This window comes from Caretta caretta, chromosome 24 (assembly GCF_965140235.1).
Source record: "Caretta caretta isolate rCarCar2 chromosome 24, rCarCar1.hap1, whole genome shotgun sequence".
Lineage (NCBI taxonomy): Eukaryota > Metazoa > Chordata > Testudines > Cheloniidae > Caretta > Caretta caretta.
Window position 1 is genome coordinate 10992997 of NC_134229.1, and position 14890 is coordinate 11007886.

Consider the following 14890-nt stretch of genomic DNA (forward strand, 5'->3'; position numbering starts at 1 on the left):
TGGGAAACAGAAAGAGCAAGGGGGTGGGGTGGGGAATGGTGCAATCACAGATTTGTGTAGGTCCTGTTATCATACTCAGCCTTCCTGGCTGGAGTGCTGTGCAATGAGTGCTGCACTTCAGGATGGCTGCACTGCATGGTGATGGGGGTTGAGTGCAGCAGGTAAGAGTCGTAGTTTTCAGGGCTGGGTGGTGAAACTACAGGTGTTGGAGGCCGCTGGTGGCGATAAGAACCTGGATGTTGGTGAAAGGGGGTTGGAGGTGACATGGGGGCACAAGGGAAAGAGTTTAGGGACAAGGGCTGCAGGGAGGGGGCGGGCATGGTAGTGTTCCGCCTGCATGGCTACGAGCGCCTGGATCGAGTCCGCTTGGTGCTCCATGATGCTTAGCAGCCGCTCCGTGCTTTGCTGCCGGAGCTCCGCGCTTTTGTGCCAGCGATCCGCATTCTGCTGGCAGATCCTCCTTTCACTCTCCCTCCACTCCTGCACTTTTAGATTCTCGTTAAGTGACTGCTGCATTACTTCATTCAGCATGTCTTCTTTGCTTCTACGTGGCCTCTTCCTGAGCCTTTGCAGCCTCTCGGCCGGTGATAACACAGATGGCTGAGATCTCAAGGTTACATCTGTAAAAGCAAAATGCAACACTTAACAGAGGCAGCATTGTTCACACCAGACAGAGCAATGATTCCCCCGTACTTAAGGAGGGCAAGCACAGTCTAGAAAAAAGCATAATTTGCCCATCCCAAAGCAAGTGCACATAACCCATGGGAGCCCCAAAATGGTGTTGCATCCGATGAAGTGAGCTGTAGCTCACGAAAGCTCATGCTCAAATAAATTGGTTAGTCTCTAAGGTGCCACAAGTACTCCTTTTCTTTTTGCGAATACAGACTAACACGGCTGTTACTCTGAAACCAAAATGGTGAGTAAGCACAGGGTCAAGCGTGATTGATTGTTTCATGGCTGTACTGTCCTCTGGGTTTCTGTGCCTTGGGGAGAGCTAACAGTGGCAGGGGCCCCCTATACTGAACATTGTCCCCACATTTTCCACAGGAGTTCATCCTGGAAGATATCTCACTGCTGAGAGTGACCTGGGAAGCAAGGGAGGGTCTTCTACTGCAATGCGGCTTCTGCCCTGGCCCATATGCAGCTTGCCTCTGTGCAGCAATGGTCCCCACGCCCCTCACAGCACAGCGGCGCAGACAAGTTAGCCTGACTGGGACGAGGACCACAGTGGTTCTCCAGAGAAACCTGCTTGAGCACATTGCCCTAGTTCTGGATGAGACCTTTGAAGAGATCACTGAGGCCGATTGCCGCAATGTGAGAGAGCACATCAATGCTCTATTCCACATCTAGGCATGCATTCAGCCCTAACCCTCCTCGCACCAAGATCCCACACCAAATAACTTCCTTCCCAAAATAAAAGCTGCTTACCGGGAACCTCCTCTGGTGTTTGTCCTTCCCAAAGCATCGCCCGCCACGACTGGCTACCTTCTTCCTGGCTTGAGAAAGAGCTCCTGGCTGCATGCGTCTAGGGATTCCGGGGTGTCTTCCTCCACCTCAGCACCCTCACTCACGCTTTGCTCTTCCTCCTCCTCCTCCTCCTGCCTTGTTGAACTGGGCTCTGAAGTGTCCGTGGTAGTACTCGGCATGGAGGTGGGGTCGCCACCAAGTATCGCATCCAGCTCTTTGTAGAAACAGCAGGTTGTGGGGGCAGCACCAGAGCAGCAGTTTGCCTTGCGGCTTTGTGGTAGGCGTTCCGCAGCTCCTTCACTTTAACCCTGCACTGCAGTGCATCCCAGTCACGGCCCCTTTCCATCATGTCCCTTGATATCTGCCCGAAGGTATTGTAATTCCTCCGGCTAGAGTGGAGCTGGGCCTGGACAGCTTCCTCCCCTCAAACACTGATGAGGTCCAGCACCTTGCCATTGCTCCATACTGGGGCTCGCCTGGCACGTGGAGGCATGGTCACCTGGAAAGATTTGCTGAGAGCACTCCATGCCTGGCTGAGCAAACAGGAAGGGGATTTTGAAAAATTCCCAGAGAATTTAACGGTCGGGTCTGACAGTTGGTCACCTGAGGGCAGGGCAGTAGGGTTCAAACTGATGACCAGAGTGGCTAGAACAGGCATTGTGGGACACTTCTACAGGCCGATCAGAGCGCATTAACAGACCAGGGCATCCATACTGGTGCCGCTGTGCTCCAGCGGGGGCACATCAAACGTTAGTCCACTCACCGAGGTGGAGTACCAGGAGCGCTCTACGTGCCTTGTCAGTGTGGACGGGTCGTGAATTAGAGCGCACTGGGCTGCTTTAATGCGCTCTAACTCGCAAGTGTAGCCATGCCCTCAGTGAAGTACTTGGCACTTGTCTTTTTTGAATTTCATCTTGTTGAATTCTGCCCTGTTCTCCAATTTGTCCAGGGTGTTTTGAGTTTTAATCCAGTCCTCCAAAGTGCTTGCAAGCCCTTCCACATTGGTGTCATCTGCCAATTTTATAAGCATACTCTCCACTCCATTATCCAGGAAGTCATTAATGAAAATATTAAATAGTACTGGACCCAAGACTGACCTCCGTGGGACCCCATTCGATATGTCCTCCCAGTTTGACAGTGAACCATTCATAACTACTCTTTAAGTATGGTCTTTCAACCAGTTGTGCACCCAGTTTATAGTAGTTTCATCTGGACCATCTTTTTCCAGTTTGTTTATGAGACTGTCATGTGGGATTGTGTCGAAAGCCTTCCTAAAATTAAAATCTATCACATCTGCTGCTTCTCCCCATTCACTAGGCCAGGAACCCTGTCAAAGAAGGAAATTAGGTTGGTTTAGTATGATTGTTTTTGACAAATGCATGCTAGCTATTTCTTATAACTCTATTAGCCTCTAGATAGCAGTTCTCAAACTGTGGGTCGGGACCCCAAAGTGGGTTACGACCTCATATTAATGAGGTCACCAGGGCCAGCATTAGACTTGCTGGGACCCAGGGCTGACGCTGAAGTCTGAGCTCCACCACCACATGGGGTGGCAGGACTCGGGATACGGCTGCCTCTCCCCCAACTTGGGGCAGCAGGGCTTGGGCTACACACACACACACCGCGGTCACATAGTAACTTTGCAAGGACCAGGTCTACCTGTGACTCCAATCTCTTTGAACAATGAAACCACTGAATCAGTTTCCAGCTTTTGCTATCTGGGTTCTATATTTACCAGCTCCTCCAATTCTCACATGGAGGTTCTCCATCGGATTGGCATCGCAGCATCTGCCATGGGCTGTTTACAACTAATATGGAATCAACATAATCTTAGTGTGACAACCAAGTTCAGGCTTTATTCGAGCTGTATCCTTCCCACACTGTTATCTGGCTGCAAAACATGGATGCTACGCAGCGTAGACTGGGCAAAGCTGGAGGCTTTCCACACAAAATGTCAAAGTAGTATATTGGGCATAAAGTGGAATGACTTCATATGTAATGCAGATGTTTATGGTCGCTCAGGTCTACAGATTACTGGGGCCAGTGTCCACAGGTGGCATCTTACGCTTTTCGGACATGTCGCAAGGATGCCACAAGACGTTCCAGTGAACGCCGTTCTCCAGCTGGCTTGTAACATCTGTGATAAAATTCCACCAACCGAGGGGTAGAGGCAGACCCCCTATTACATGGGTTCATCATGTCTGTTCTGATGTTGGACTCTCAGGCCATCAAGCCATTGTGGTTGCGCAGGAAAGGACCAAATGGCAAAGATAGCTACGGCCGACTGTCTGGCTAAGCACTGAAGAAGGGAAGACACGTGCACTGTTCCCCTCTGGTTCGTCACTCCCAAAGGTGTGAAGCCAGCCCCGCAGTTAGGAGCTAATTTTGACAAACGAACTCCACACAGTTTGCACCCCAGAGACCTTCTTGGGGTAAAAATAAACAAAAGGTTCATTGTATAGAAAAATCCCAGATTCCAAGATAAAAGAGCAGGGGAAAGCGACATGTACAAGTTACCCAGAAAGTGAACAAAAAAGACACAACCTCACTTTCAAATTAGATTTTACCTACTGCCCTAGGGAGGACCCAGCGTTCACAGACAGCTCCCACCTTCCACACTGTCCCTCAAGTGCTGGATGCTTTGCTTCAAACTCTTTCCATTTTAAAGGGGATTCGGTCACTACAGATATTGAAAGTGGGGCAGTCTCCAGTTGTCTTAATGTCTTTCCATTAACTTTAATGGTCCAGGGCCATTGCTGCCTTTTCCTGGTTGTATAATGGATCCTTACTTGTATCTGGTGTTGTGTAAACACCTGCCTTGGGAGGCACCCCCTCGTTGCTGTCAGGTATATTTGAAATTGTCGTACAGATTTCTACGTATGTGAATACATAGATTCATAATCAGTCTGTATACATATCTTATAATGACCATCAAGGTCGAATATTACAAGCTTTCATCACATGAATGTATATGTATAGGGCAAATGAACTGAATATTGACACTATTTTCCACATGCAGTGGTGATCTCAGCTGATATCTCACTCCTGAGGGTAACATGCTGTAAGGGAACAGCTCCTGCATGAATCCGGTTGCAGACCACGTCCGTATGCTGTTAGCTTGCATGCTGCAATGGTACCTGCTGAAGTAATTGCTGAGTGGTGTAGAAAAGTATCCTACCGCGATGGAACAAACAAGGCAACCCTCCCCAGAAACCTTTGACAGAGGATTGCAGAGTACCTCCATGAAAGTTTGCCCAAGATCTCTACGGAGGATTCACGGGGCATCCCAGTGCACACAAACAAACTGTTCTCCAGGGTCCTCTCTGCCAGAATGAGAAGGGGAATGAGAAGCAGATGGTGACTCTACCTCCATTGGTTATTTCACTATCTCTTCTAGCATGATTACAAAACAGTAAATGAACAGATGTGTCCCTGCAATATCAAAGCAAATGGCATACTTACCTGAGGTTTCTCCCCTGCATCAGGCTCACCTGTGCTGGACTGTAGGGACTGGCTCAACTGCTCTGGACTCAATAACAGGTCCTGGCTCACTGTGCCCCTGGATCCCCCTGTCACCTGTCCCCCATACTCCTCATGTTCCTCACCCAACACCTCCTCCTCACTGTTCACTCCGGGGACCTGTTCTCTCCAGATCTTCAAAGTATCCACAGGGCTCTTGGTAGTGGTGGTGTCTCTGCCGAGAATGGCGTCCAGCTCTTTGTAAAAGCAGCACATCTGCGGCTCCGCACCAGAACTATTTGCCTTCCTTGCCTTCTGGTACACCTGCCGCAGCTCCTTGCATAGGCACCGACTCCATGGGTGCTCCGGGGCTAGAGCACCCAGGGGGAAAAATTAGTGGGTGCTCTGCACCCACCAGCAGCCAAGCTCCCTTCCCTGCCCCACCTCACCTCCTCCTCCTCCCCGAGTGCACCGCGTCCCTGCTCCTCCACCTACCTCCCAGCGCTTGCCACCGCCAAACAGATGTTTGGCAGCATAGCAAGCTCCAGGAGGGATTGGGTTGAAGTGGGAACATGGCGTGCTCAGGGGAGGAGGTGGAGAAGAGGCAGGGCTGGGGTGGGGATTTGGGGAAAGAGTTAGAATGGGGGCGGAGCAAGGGCGGGAGGGAGCAGGGCAGGGGTGGAGTCAGGGCAGGGCCAGGGGGTGTCGAGCAGAAGTCAGCGCCTATCGCTTCTTGGCCTTCATGCGGCACTGCTGCAGGTCCTTCTCGTAGCCCTTCTCCGCAATGCCCCGAGCAATCTGCTTGTGGATATCCATGTTTCTACGGCTGGATCGGAGCTGTCCCTGCACAGCCGCTTCTCCCCACAGATCCAGGAGATCCACCACCTCCTGTGTACGCCAGGCAGGAGCGCACCTGCAGCGTGGAGCCAGCATAGTCAGCTTGGCAATTGCTGGGTGAGCTCTCCACACTGAGTGAACAGGAAATGGAATTTCAAAAATTCATGGGGGTTTAAAAGGAAAGGGGCGTGTCCCCGCATACCTGGCCAACGGGCAGCAGAATTCAAAATGGTGAGCAGAGCAGTCAGCGTGGGGCATTGCTGGATACCTCTTAAAGGCCACAAAGTTGACATAAGTACCACAGTGTCAACACTGACACTGCGTCAACCTAACTACGTCAACAAAGTTAATAAGGCAGCATAGCGGGCAAGTTACATCAGCGGGAGTGACATTTTAGTGTAGACACTGACAGGTTGACGTAAGCTGCCTTGCATCAACCTAACTCTGTAGCGTAGACCAGGCCTTATTCTTTGAAAAATAAACCCAGACAAAGTTCCTCTCTCCTGCTGGGGTGCAGATGCCAGGCTGTCTGCCTCATCCTCTGGTCAATTTGCTTTTTTGATTGGCTTAACCACTTTGTTTACCTTACATAGAATCATATCATAGAAGCATAGGACTGGAAGGGACCTCAAGAGGTCATCTAGTTTTGTCCCCTGCACTCATGGCAGGACTAAGTATTATCTAGACCATCCCTGACAGGTGTTTGTCTAACCTGCTCTTAAAAATCTCCGATGATGGAGATTCCACAACATCCATAGGCAATGTAATCCAGTGCTTAACCACCCTGACAGGAAGTTTTTCCTAAAGTTCAACTTAAACCTCCCTTGCTGCAATTTAAGACCATTGCCTCTTGTCCTATCCTCAGAGGTTAAGAAAAACAATTCTTCTCCCTCCTCCTTGTAACAACCTTTTATGTACTTGAAAACTGTTATCATGTCCCCTCTCAGCCTTCTCTTCTCCAGACTAAACAAACCCAGTTTTTTCAATCTTCCCTCATAGGTCATGTTTCCTAGACCTTTAATCATTTTTGTTCCTCATCTCCGGACTTCCTCCAATTTGTCCACATCTTTCCTGAAATGTGGTACCCAGAGCTGGACACAATACTCCAGCTGAGGCCTAATCAGCGCGGAGTAGAGGAGAAGAATTACTTCTTGTGTCTTGCTTACAACACTCCTGCTAATACATCCCAGAATGATGTTTGCTTTTTTTTTTTTTTTATGGCAACAGTGTTACACTATGACCCCCAGATCCCTTTCCACACTGCTCCTTCCTAGGCAGTCATTTCCCATTTTGTATGTGTGCAACTGATTGTTCCTTCCTAAATGGAGTACTTTGAATTTATACTTATTGAATTTCATCCTATTTACTTCAGGTTTCAGAGTAACAGCCGTGTTAGTCTGTATTCGCAAAAAGAAAAGGAGTACTTGTGGCACCTTAGAGACTAACCAATTTATTTGAGCATAAGCTTTTGTGAGCTCCAGCTCACTTCATCGGATGCATACTGTGGAAAGTACAGAAGATCTGTATGTATAAGTACAGTATGCATCCGATGAAGTGAGCTATAGCTCACGAAAGCTTATGCTCAAATAAATTGGTTAGTCTCTAAGGTGCCACAAGTACCCCTTTTGTATTTACTTCAGACTATTTCTCCAGTTTGTCCAGATCATTTTGAATTATAATTCAAAGTACTTGCAACCCCTCCCAGCTTTGAATCATCACAAACTTTATAAGTGTACTCTCTATGCCTTTAACTAAATCATTGATGAAGATATTGAACAGAACCAAACCTAGAACTGATCCCTGCTAGACCCCACTCTTTATGCCTTTCCAACATGACTGTGAACCACTGATAATTCTCTGGGAACGGTTTTCCAACCAATTATGCACCCACCTTATAGTAGCTCCATCAAAGTTGCATTTCCCTAGTTTGTTTATGAGAAGGTCACGGAGACAATATCAAAAGCTTTACTAAAGTCAAGACATACCATGTCTGCCACTTCCCCCTTATCCACTAGTCTTGTTACGCTGTCAAAGAAAGCTATCGGGTTGGTTTTGTTGGGGACACTGGGCATGGCCACTAGGTAACTCGAGTGTTGATGAAGCCCCCTCACACTAAGCCCAAGTGACCTCGGCCCCCCCGCCTGGAGGCACTCGCAGCAGTTATGCTGAGGATCTGCAACAATATGTTGCAAAGTCAGACTATCTGAAACTAAACAAGGCCAGGCAGGGCAGATATGGTAAAACAATGCTGAACAAAGCAGCTTTATATATATGGTTTAACAGATGGTACAAAGAAAAAGGGAACTAGCTGGTATCTGAATTGGCTGGCTATATGGATACTTAGGGCAGCTTGCTATTGGATAAGTATGCTGAAGAAAGGATGTATAAAAGTCTGTGTAACTTCCTGCGCTGTGTACAGGATTTGAGGTGAATATCTCCCTGTACCATATTGAAGCTTCAAATAAACTTTTCTTCTTCTCCACCCCTTTGTGATTATTGGGTGATGCATACCGGGCAACGAACCTTGCTGTTGCTTGCCTCGGGCGCTTTGTGCCGGCAACAGTTTGGCATGATTTGTTCTTGACAAATCCATGCTGACTGTTACTTATCACCTTATTATCTTAGATGTTTGCAAATTGATTGCTTTATTATATGCTCCATTATCTTTCCAGATACAGAATTTAAACCGACTGGTCTGTCACTCCCCGGTTGTCTTTATTTCCCTTTTTATAGATTGGCACTATATTTGCCCTAGTCCAGTCTTCTGGAATCTCGCCCGTCTTCCATGACTTTTCAAAGCTAATCACTAATGGCTCAGATATCTCCTCAGTCAGCTCCTTGAGTATTCTAGGATGAGGCCCTGGTGACTTGAAGACATCTAACTTGTCTAAGCCCTGGTCTACACTAGGACTTTAGGTTGAATTTAGCAGCGTTAAATCGATGTAAACCTGCACCCGTCCACACAATGAAGCCCTTTATTTCGACTTAAAGGGTTCTTAAAATTGATTTCCTTACTCCACCCCTGACAAGTGGATTAGCGCTTAAATCGACGTTGCCGGCTCGAATTTGGGGTACTGTGGACACAATTCGATGGTATTGGCCTCCGGGAGCTATCCCAGAGTGCTCCATTATGACCGCTCTGGACAGCACTCTCAACTCAGATGCACTGGCCAGGTAGACAGGAAAAGAACCGCGAACTTTTGAATCTCATTTCCTGTTTGGCCAGCGTGGCAAGCTACAGGTGACCATGCAGAGCTCATCAGCACAGGTGACCATGATGGAGTCCCAGAATCGCAAAAGAGCTCCAGCATGGACCGAACGGGAGGTACGGGATCTGATCGCTGTTTGGGGAGAGGAATCCGTGCTATCAGAACTCCGTTCCAGTTTTCAAAATGCCAAAACCTTTGTGAAAATCTCCCAGGGCATGAAGGACAGAGGCCATAACAGGGACCCGAAGCAGTGCCGCATGAAACTGAAGGAGCTGAGGCAAGCCTACCAGAAAACCAGAGAGGCGAACAGCCGCTCTGGGTCAGAGCCCCAAACATGCCGCTTCTATGATGAGCTGCATGCCATTTTAGGGGGTTCAGCCACCACTACCCCCGCCGTGTTGTTTGACTCCTTCAATGGAGATGGAGGCAATACGGAAGCAGGTTTTGGGGACGAAGAAGATGATGATGATGAGGAGGTTGTAGATAGCTCACAGCAAGCAAGCGGAGAAACCGGTTTTCCCGACAGCCAGGAACTGTTTCTCACCCTAGACCTGGAGCCAGTACCCCCCGAACCCACCCAAGGCTGCCTCCTGGACCCAGCAGGCGGAGAAGGGACCTCTGGTGAGTGTACCTTTTAAAATACTATACATGGTTTAAAAGCAAGCATGTGAAAGGATTACTTTGCCCTGGCATTTGCGGTTCTCCTAGATGTAGTCCTAAAGCCTTTGCAAAAGGTTTCTGGGGAGGGCAGCCTTATTGCGTCCTTCATGGTAGGACACTTTACCACTCCAGGCCAGTAACACGTACTCGGGAATCATTGTAGAACAAAGCATTGCAGTGTATGTTTGCTGGCATTCAAACAACATCCGTTCTTTATCTCTCTGTGTTATCCTCAGGAGAGTGAGATATAATTCATGGTCACCTGGTTGAAATAGAGTGCTTTTCTTCAGGGGACACTCAGAGGAGCCCATTCCTGCTGGGCTGTTTGCCTGTGGCTAAACAGAAATGTTCCCCACTGTTAGCCACAGGGAGGGGGGAAGGTTGAGGGGGTAGTCACGCGGTGGGAGGAGGCAAAATGCGACCTTGTAACGAAAGCACATGTGCTATGTATGTAATGTTAACAGCAAGGTTTACCCTGAAAGAGTGTAGCCACTGTTTTATAAAATGTGTCTTTTTAAATACCGCTGTCCCTTTTTTTTTCTCCACCAGCTGCATGTGTTTCAATGATCACAGGATCTTCTCCTTCCCAGAGGCTAGTGAAGCTTAGAAAGAAAAAAAAACGCACTCGCGATGAAATGTTCTCTGAGCTCATGCTGTCCTCCCACACTGACAGAGCACAGACGAATGCGTGGAGGCAAATAATGTCAGAGTGCAGGAAAGCACAAAATGACTGGGAGGAGAGGTGGCGGGCTGAAGAGAGTAAGTGGCGGGCTGAAGAGAGTAAGTGGCGGGTTGAAGACAGGGCTGAAGCTCAAATGTGGCGGCAGCATGATGAGAGGAGGCAGGATTCAATGCTGAGGCTGCTGCAGGACCAAACCAGTATGCTCCAGTGTATGGTTGAGCTGCAGCAAAGGCAGCTGGACCACAGACTGCCACTACAGCCCCTCTGTAACCAACCGCCCTCCTCCCCAAGTTCCTTAGCCTCCACACCCAGACGCCCAAGAACGCGGTGGAGGGGCCTCCGGCCAACCAGCCACTCCACCACAGAGGATTGCCCAAAAAAAAGAAGGCTGTCATTCAATAAATTTTAAAGTTGTAAACTTTTAAAGTGCTGTGCTTAAAGTGCTGTGTGGCATTTTCCTTCCCTCCTCCACCACCCCTCCTGGGCTACCTTGGTAGTCATCCCCCTATTTGTGTGATGAATGAATAAAGAATGCATGAATGTGAAGCAACAATGACTTTATTGCCTCTGCAAGCGGTGATTGAAGGGAGGAGGGGTGGGTGGTTAGCTTACAGGGAAGTAGAGTGAACCAAGGGGCAGGGGGTTTCATCAAGGAGAAACAAACAGAACTTTCACACCGTAGCCTGGCCAGTCATGAAACTGGTTTTCAAAGCTTCTCTGATGCGTACCGCGCCCTCCTGTGCTCTTCTAACCGCCCTGGTGTCTGGCTGCGCGTAACCAGCAGCCAGGCGATTTGCCTCAACCTCCCACCCCGCCATAAACGTCTCCCCCTTACTCTCACAGATATTGTGGAGCACACAGCAAGCAGTAATAACAGTGGGAATATTGGTTTCGCTGAGGTCTAAGCGAGTCAGTAAACTGCGCCAGCGCGCCTTTAAACGTCCAAATGCACATTCTACCACCATTCTGCACTTGCTCAGCCTGTAGTTGAACAGCTCCTGACTACTGTCCAGGCTGCCTGTGTACGGCTTCATGAGCCATGGCATTAAGGGGTAGGCTGGGTCCCCAAGGATACATATAGGCATTTCAACATCCCCAAGTTATTTTCTGGTCTGGGAATAAAGTCCCTTCCTGCAGCTTTTGAAACAGACTAGAGTTCCTGAAGATGCGAGCATCATGCACCTTTCCCGGCCATCCCACGTTGATGTTGGTGAAACGTCCCTTGTGATCCACCAGAGCTTGCAGCACTATCGAAAAGTACCCCTTGCGGTTTATGTACTCGGCGGCTTGGTGCTCCGGTGCCAAGATAGGGATATGGGTTCCATCTATAGCCCCACCACAGTTAGGGAATCCCATTGCAGCAAAGCCATCCACTATGACCTGCACATTTCCCAGGGTCACTACCCTTGATATCAGCAGATCTTTGATTGCGTGGGCTACTTGCATCACAGCAGCCCCCACAGTAGATTTGCCCACTCCAAATTGATTCCCAACTGACCGGTAGCTGTCTGGCATTGCAAGCTTCCACAGGGCTATCGCCACTCGCTTCTCAACTGTGAGGGCTGCTCTCATCTTGGTATTCATGCGCCTCAGGGCAGGGGAAAGCAAGTCACAAAGTTCCATGAAAGTGCCCTTACGCATGCGAAAGTTTCGCAGCCACTGGGAATCGTCCCAGACCTGCAACACTATGCGGTCCCACCAGTCTGTGCTTGTTTCCCGAGCCCAGAATCGGCATTCCACAGCATGAACCTGCCCCATTAGCACCATGATGCATGCATTGGCAGGGCCCATGCTTTCAGAGAAATCTGTGTCCATGTCCTGATCACTCACGTGACCGCGCTGACGTCGCCTCTTCGCCCGGTATCGCTTTGCCAGGTTCTGGTGCTGCATATACTGCTGGATAATGCGTGTGGTGTTTAATGTGCTCCTAATTGCCAAAGTGAGCTGAGCGGCCTCCATGTTTGCCTTGGTATGGCGTCCACACAGAAAAAAGGCGCGGAACGATTGTCTGCCGTTGCTCTGACGGAGGGAGGGGCGACTGACGACACGGCTTACAGGGTTGGCTTCAGGGAGCTAAAATCAACAAAGGGGGTGCCTGTACATCAAGGAGTATTTCAGGCAGGACTGCACGGAGGGTTCCAATAAGAAATGGTGCACCTAAGTTATCGTTCTTATTGGAACAAGGAGGTTAGCCTGGCCTCTGATTGATACATGGCTAGATTTACCTCGCTGCACCTTCTCTGTGAGTGACTGCAGTGTGATCTAGAGGAATGAGTCCCCTAGACAGGGGAGGAGGCAAATGAGTACAAAACAAATCTGGTCTATTTCTTGTTCTGACCCACTCCATCTATCTTTTACATCTTTGGCTGGCAGCAGACGGTGCAGAAGGACTGCATGCCATCCACATCTCATGGCTGCTCGGCAGAAGATGGTACAGTACGACTGCTAGCCATCTTCATCTCTTGCCTGCCTGGCAGAAGATGGTACAATACGACTGCTAGCAATCCTCATCTCTTGCCTGCCTGGCAGAAGATGGTACAGTACGACTGCTAGCAGTCTGTATCGCCTGCCCACTCACCATAAGACGGTTCAATAGGACTGACTGCAGGACTAAAGAGAATGACCTGGTCAAGTCACTCCAAATTTAGTCCCTGCGCCCATGTCTGCCCAGGCGCTCCCAGCCGACGTGGCCAGGAGCACCTCGGACACGACGAGGACGACTACCAGTCGTATTGCACCGTCTGCTGCCAGAAGGCAATGGGTTGCTGCTACTGTGCAGCAAAGCCGTACCGCGTCTGCCAGCACCCAGGAGACATAGGGTGACGGTTACCTGAGCGGGCTCCATGCTTGCAGTGGTATGGCGTCTGCACAGGTAACTCAGGAAAAAAGGCGCGAAATGATTGTCTGCCCTTGCTTTCACGGAGGGAGGGAGGGAACGGGGGCCGACGATATGTACCCAGAACCACCCGCGACAATGTTTTAGCCCCATCAGGCATTGGGATCTCAACCCAGAATTCCAATGGGCAGCGGAGACTGCGGGAACTGTGGGATAGCTACCCACAGTGCAACGCTCCGGAAGTCGACTCTAGCCTCGGTACTGTGGAAGCGCTCCGCCGAGTTAATGCACTTAATGCACTTAGAGCATTTTCTGTGGGGACACACACACTCGAATATATAAAACCGATTTCTAAAAAAACGACTTCTATAAATTCGACCTTATTCCGTAGTGTAGACATACCCTAAGTAATTTTTAACTTGTTCTTTCCCTATTTTAGCCTCTAACCCTACTTCATTTTCACTGGTTTCAGAGGAACAGCCGTGTTAGTCTGTATTCGCAAAAAGAAAAGGAGTACTTGTGGCACCTTAGAGACTAACCAATTTATTTGAGCATGAGCTTTCGTGAGCTACAGCTCACTTCATCAGATGCATACCGTGGAAACTGCAGCAGACTTTATATATACACAGAGAATATGAAACAATACCTCCTCCCACCCCACTGTCCTGCTGGTAATAGCTTATCTAAAGTGATCAACAGGTGGGCCATTTCCAGCACAAATCCAGGTTTTCTCACCCTCCACCCCCCCACACAAATTCACTCTCCTGCTGGTGCTAGCCCATCCAAAGTGACAACTCTTTACATAATCAAGTCCGGTTATTTCCTGCATAAATCCAGGTTTTCTCAACCTGGATTTATGCAGGAAATAGCCCGACTTGATTATGTAAAGAGTTGTCACTTTGGATGGGCTAGCACCAGCAGGAGAGTGAATTTGTGTGGGGGGGTGGAGGGTGAGAAAACCTGGATTTGTGCTGGAAATGGCCCACCTGTTGATCACTTTAGATAAGCTATTACCAGCAGGACAGTGGGGTGGGAGGAGGTATTGTTTCATATTCTCTGTGTATATATAAAGTCTGCTGCAGTTTCCACGGTATGCATCTGATGAAGTGAGCTGTAGCTCACGAAAGCTCATGCTCAAATAAATTGGTTAGTCTCTAAGGTGCCACAAGTACTCCTTTTCATTTTCACTGGCATTCACTATGTTAGACATCCAAATGCCACCAAACTTCTTGATGAAAACCAAAACAAAGAAGTCACTAAGCACCTCTGCCATTTCCACATTTTCTGTTGTTGTCCCCCCCCGTCTACCCCCACCCCCCACATTGAGTAACGGGCCTACCCTGTCCTTCTCCCTTCTAATGTATTTGTAAAATGTTTTCTTGTTACCCTTTATGTTTCTAGCTAGTTTGATCTCGTAGTTTTGATCTCACGTAAATGTACAGCCACTGCTCTAGCCTCTCCTTGCTCAGTTTACATTGGAGACACAGAAAAACAGCAAAAAGAAAAGGAGGACTTGTGGCACCTTACAGACTAACAAATTTATTTGAGCATAAGCTTTCATGAGCTATGGCTCACTTCATCAGATGCAAGTGAGCTGTAGCTCACGAAAGCTTATGCTCAAATAAATTGGTTAGTCTCTAAGGTGCCACAAGTACTGCTTTTCTTTTTGCGGATACAGACTAACACGGCTGCTACTCTGAAACAGAAAAACAGGTGAAACCACATTTCTTTGTCAATGAC

The 14890-nt window shown here is 48.8% G+C and overlaps 1 protein-coding gene and 1 long non-coding RNA gene across 2 annotated transcripts in view; one reads left to right on the forward strand and one right to left on the reverse strand.

Moving 5' to 3' along the window:
• Positions 1-14890, reverse strand: part of LOC142070024 (uncharacterized) — a 20932-nt gene continuing 6042 nt past the window's right edge. The window contains exons 2-3 of the long non-coding RNA XR_012665994.1: positions 1429-2794; positions 1-620 (exon numbers count right to left, since the gene is read on the reverse strand). This is a non-coding gene — a long non-coding RNA (uncharacterized LOC142070024). The remainder of the gene's footprint in view (positions 621-1428; positions 2795-14890) is intronic.
• Positions 8770-10740, forward strand: LOC142069977 (uncharacterized). Its single transcript, XM_075122838.1, has 2 exons — positions 8770-9593; positions 10182-10740. Exons 1-2 carry the CDS (start codon positions 9011-9013, stop codon positions 10721-10723), a joined length of 1125 nt encoding a protein of 374 aa, XP_074978939.1. The 5' UTR covers positions 8770-9010; the 3' UTR covers positions 10724-10740.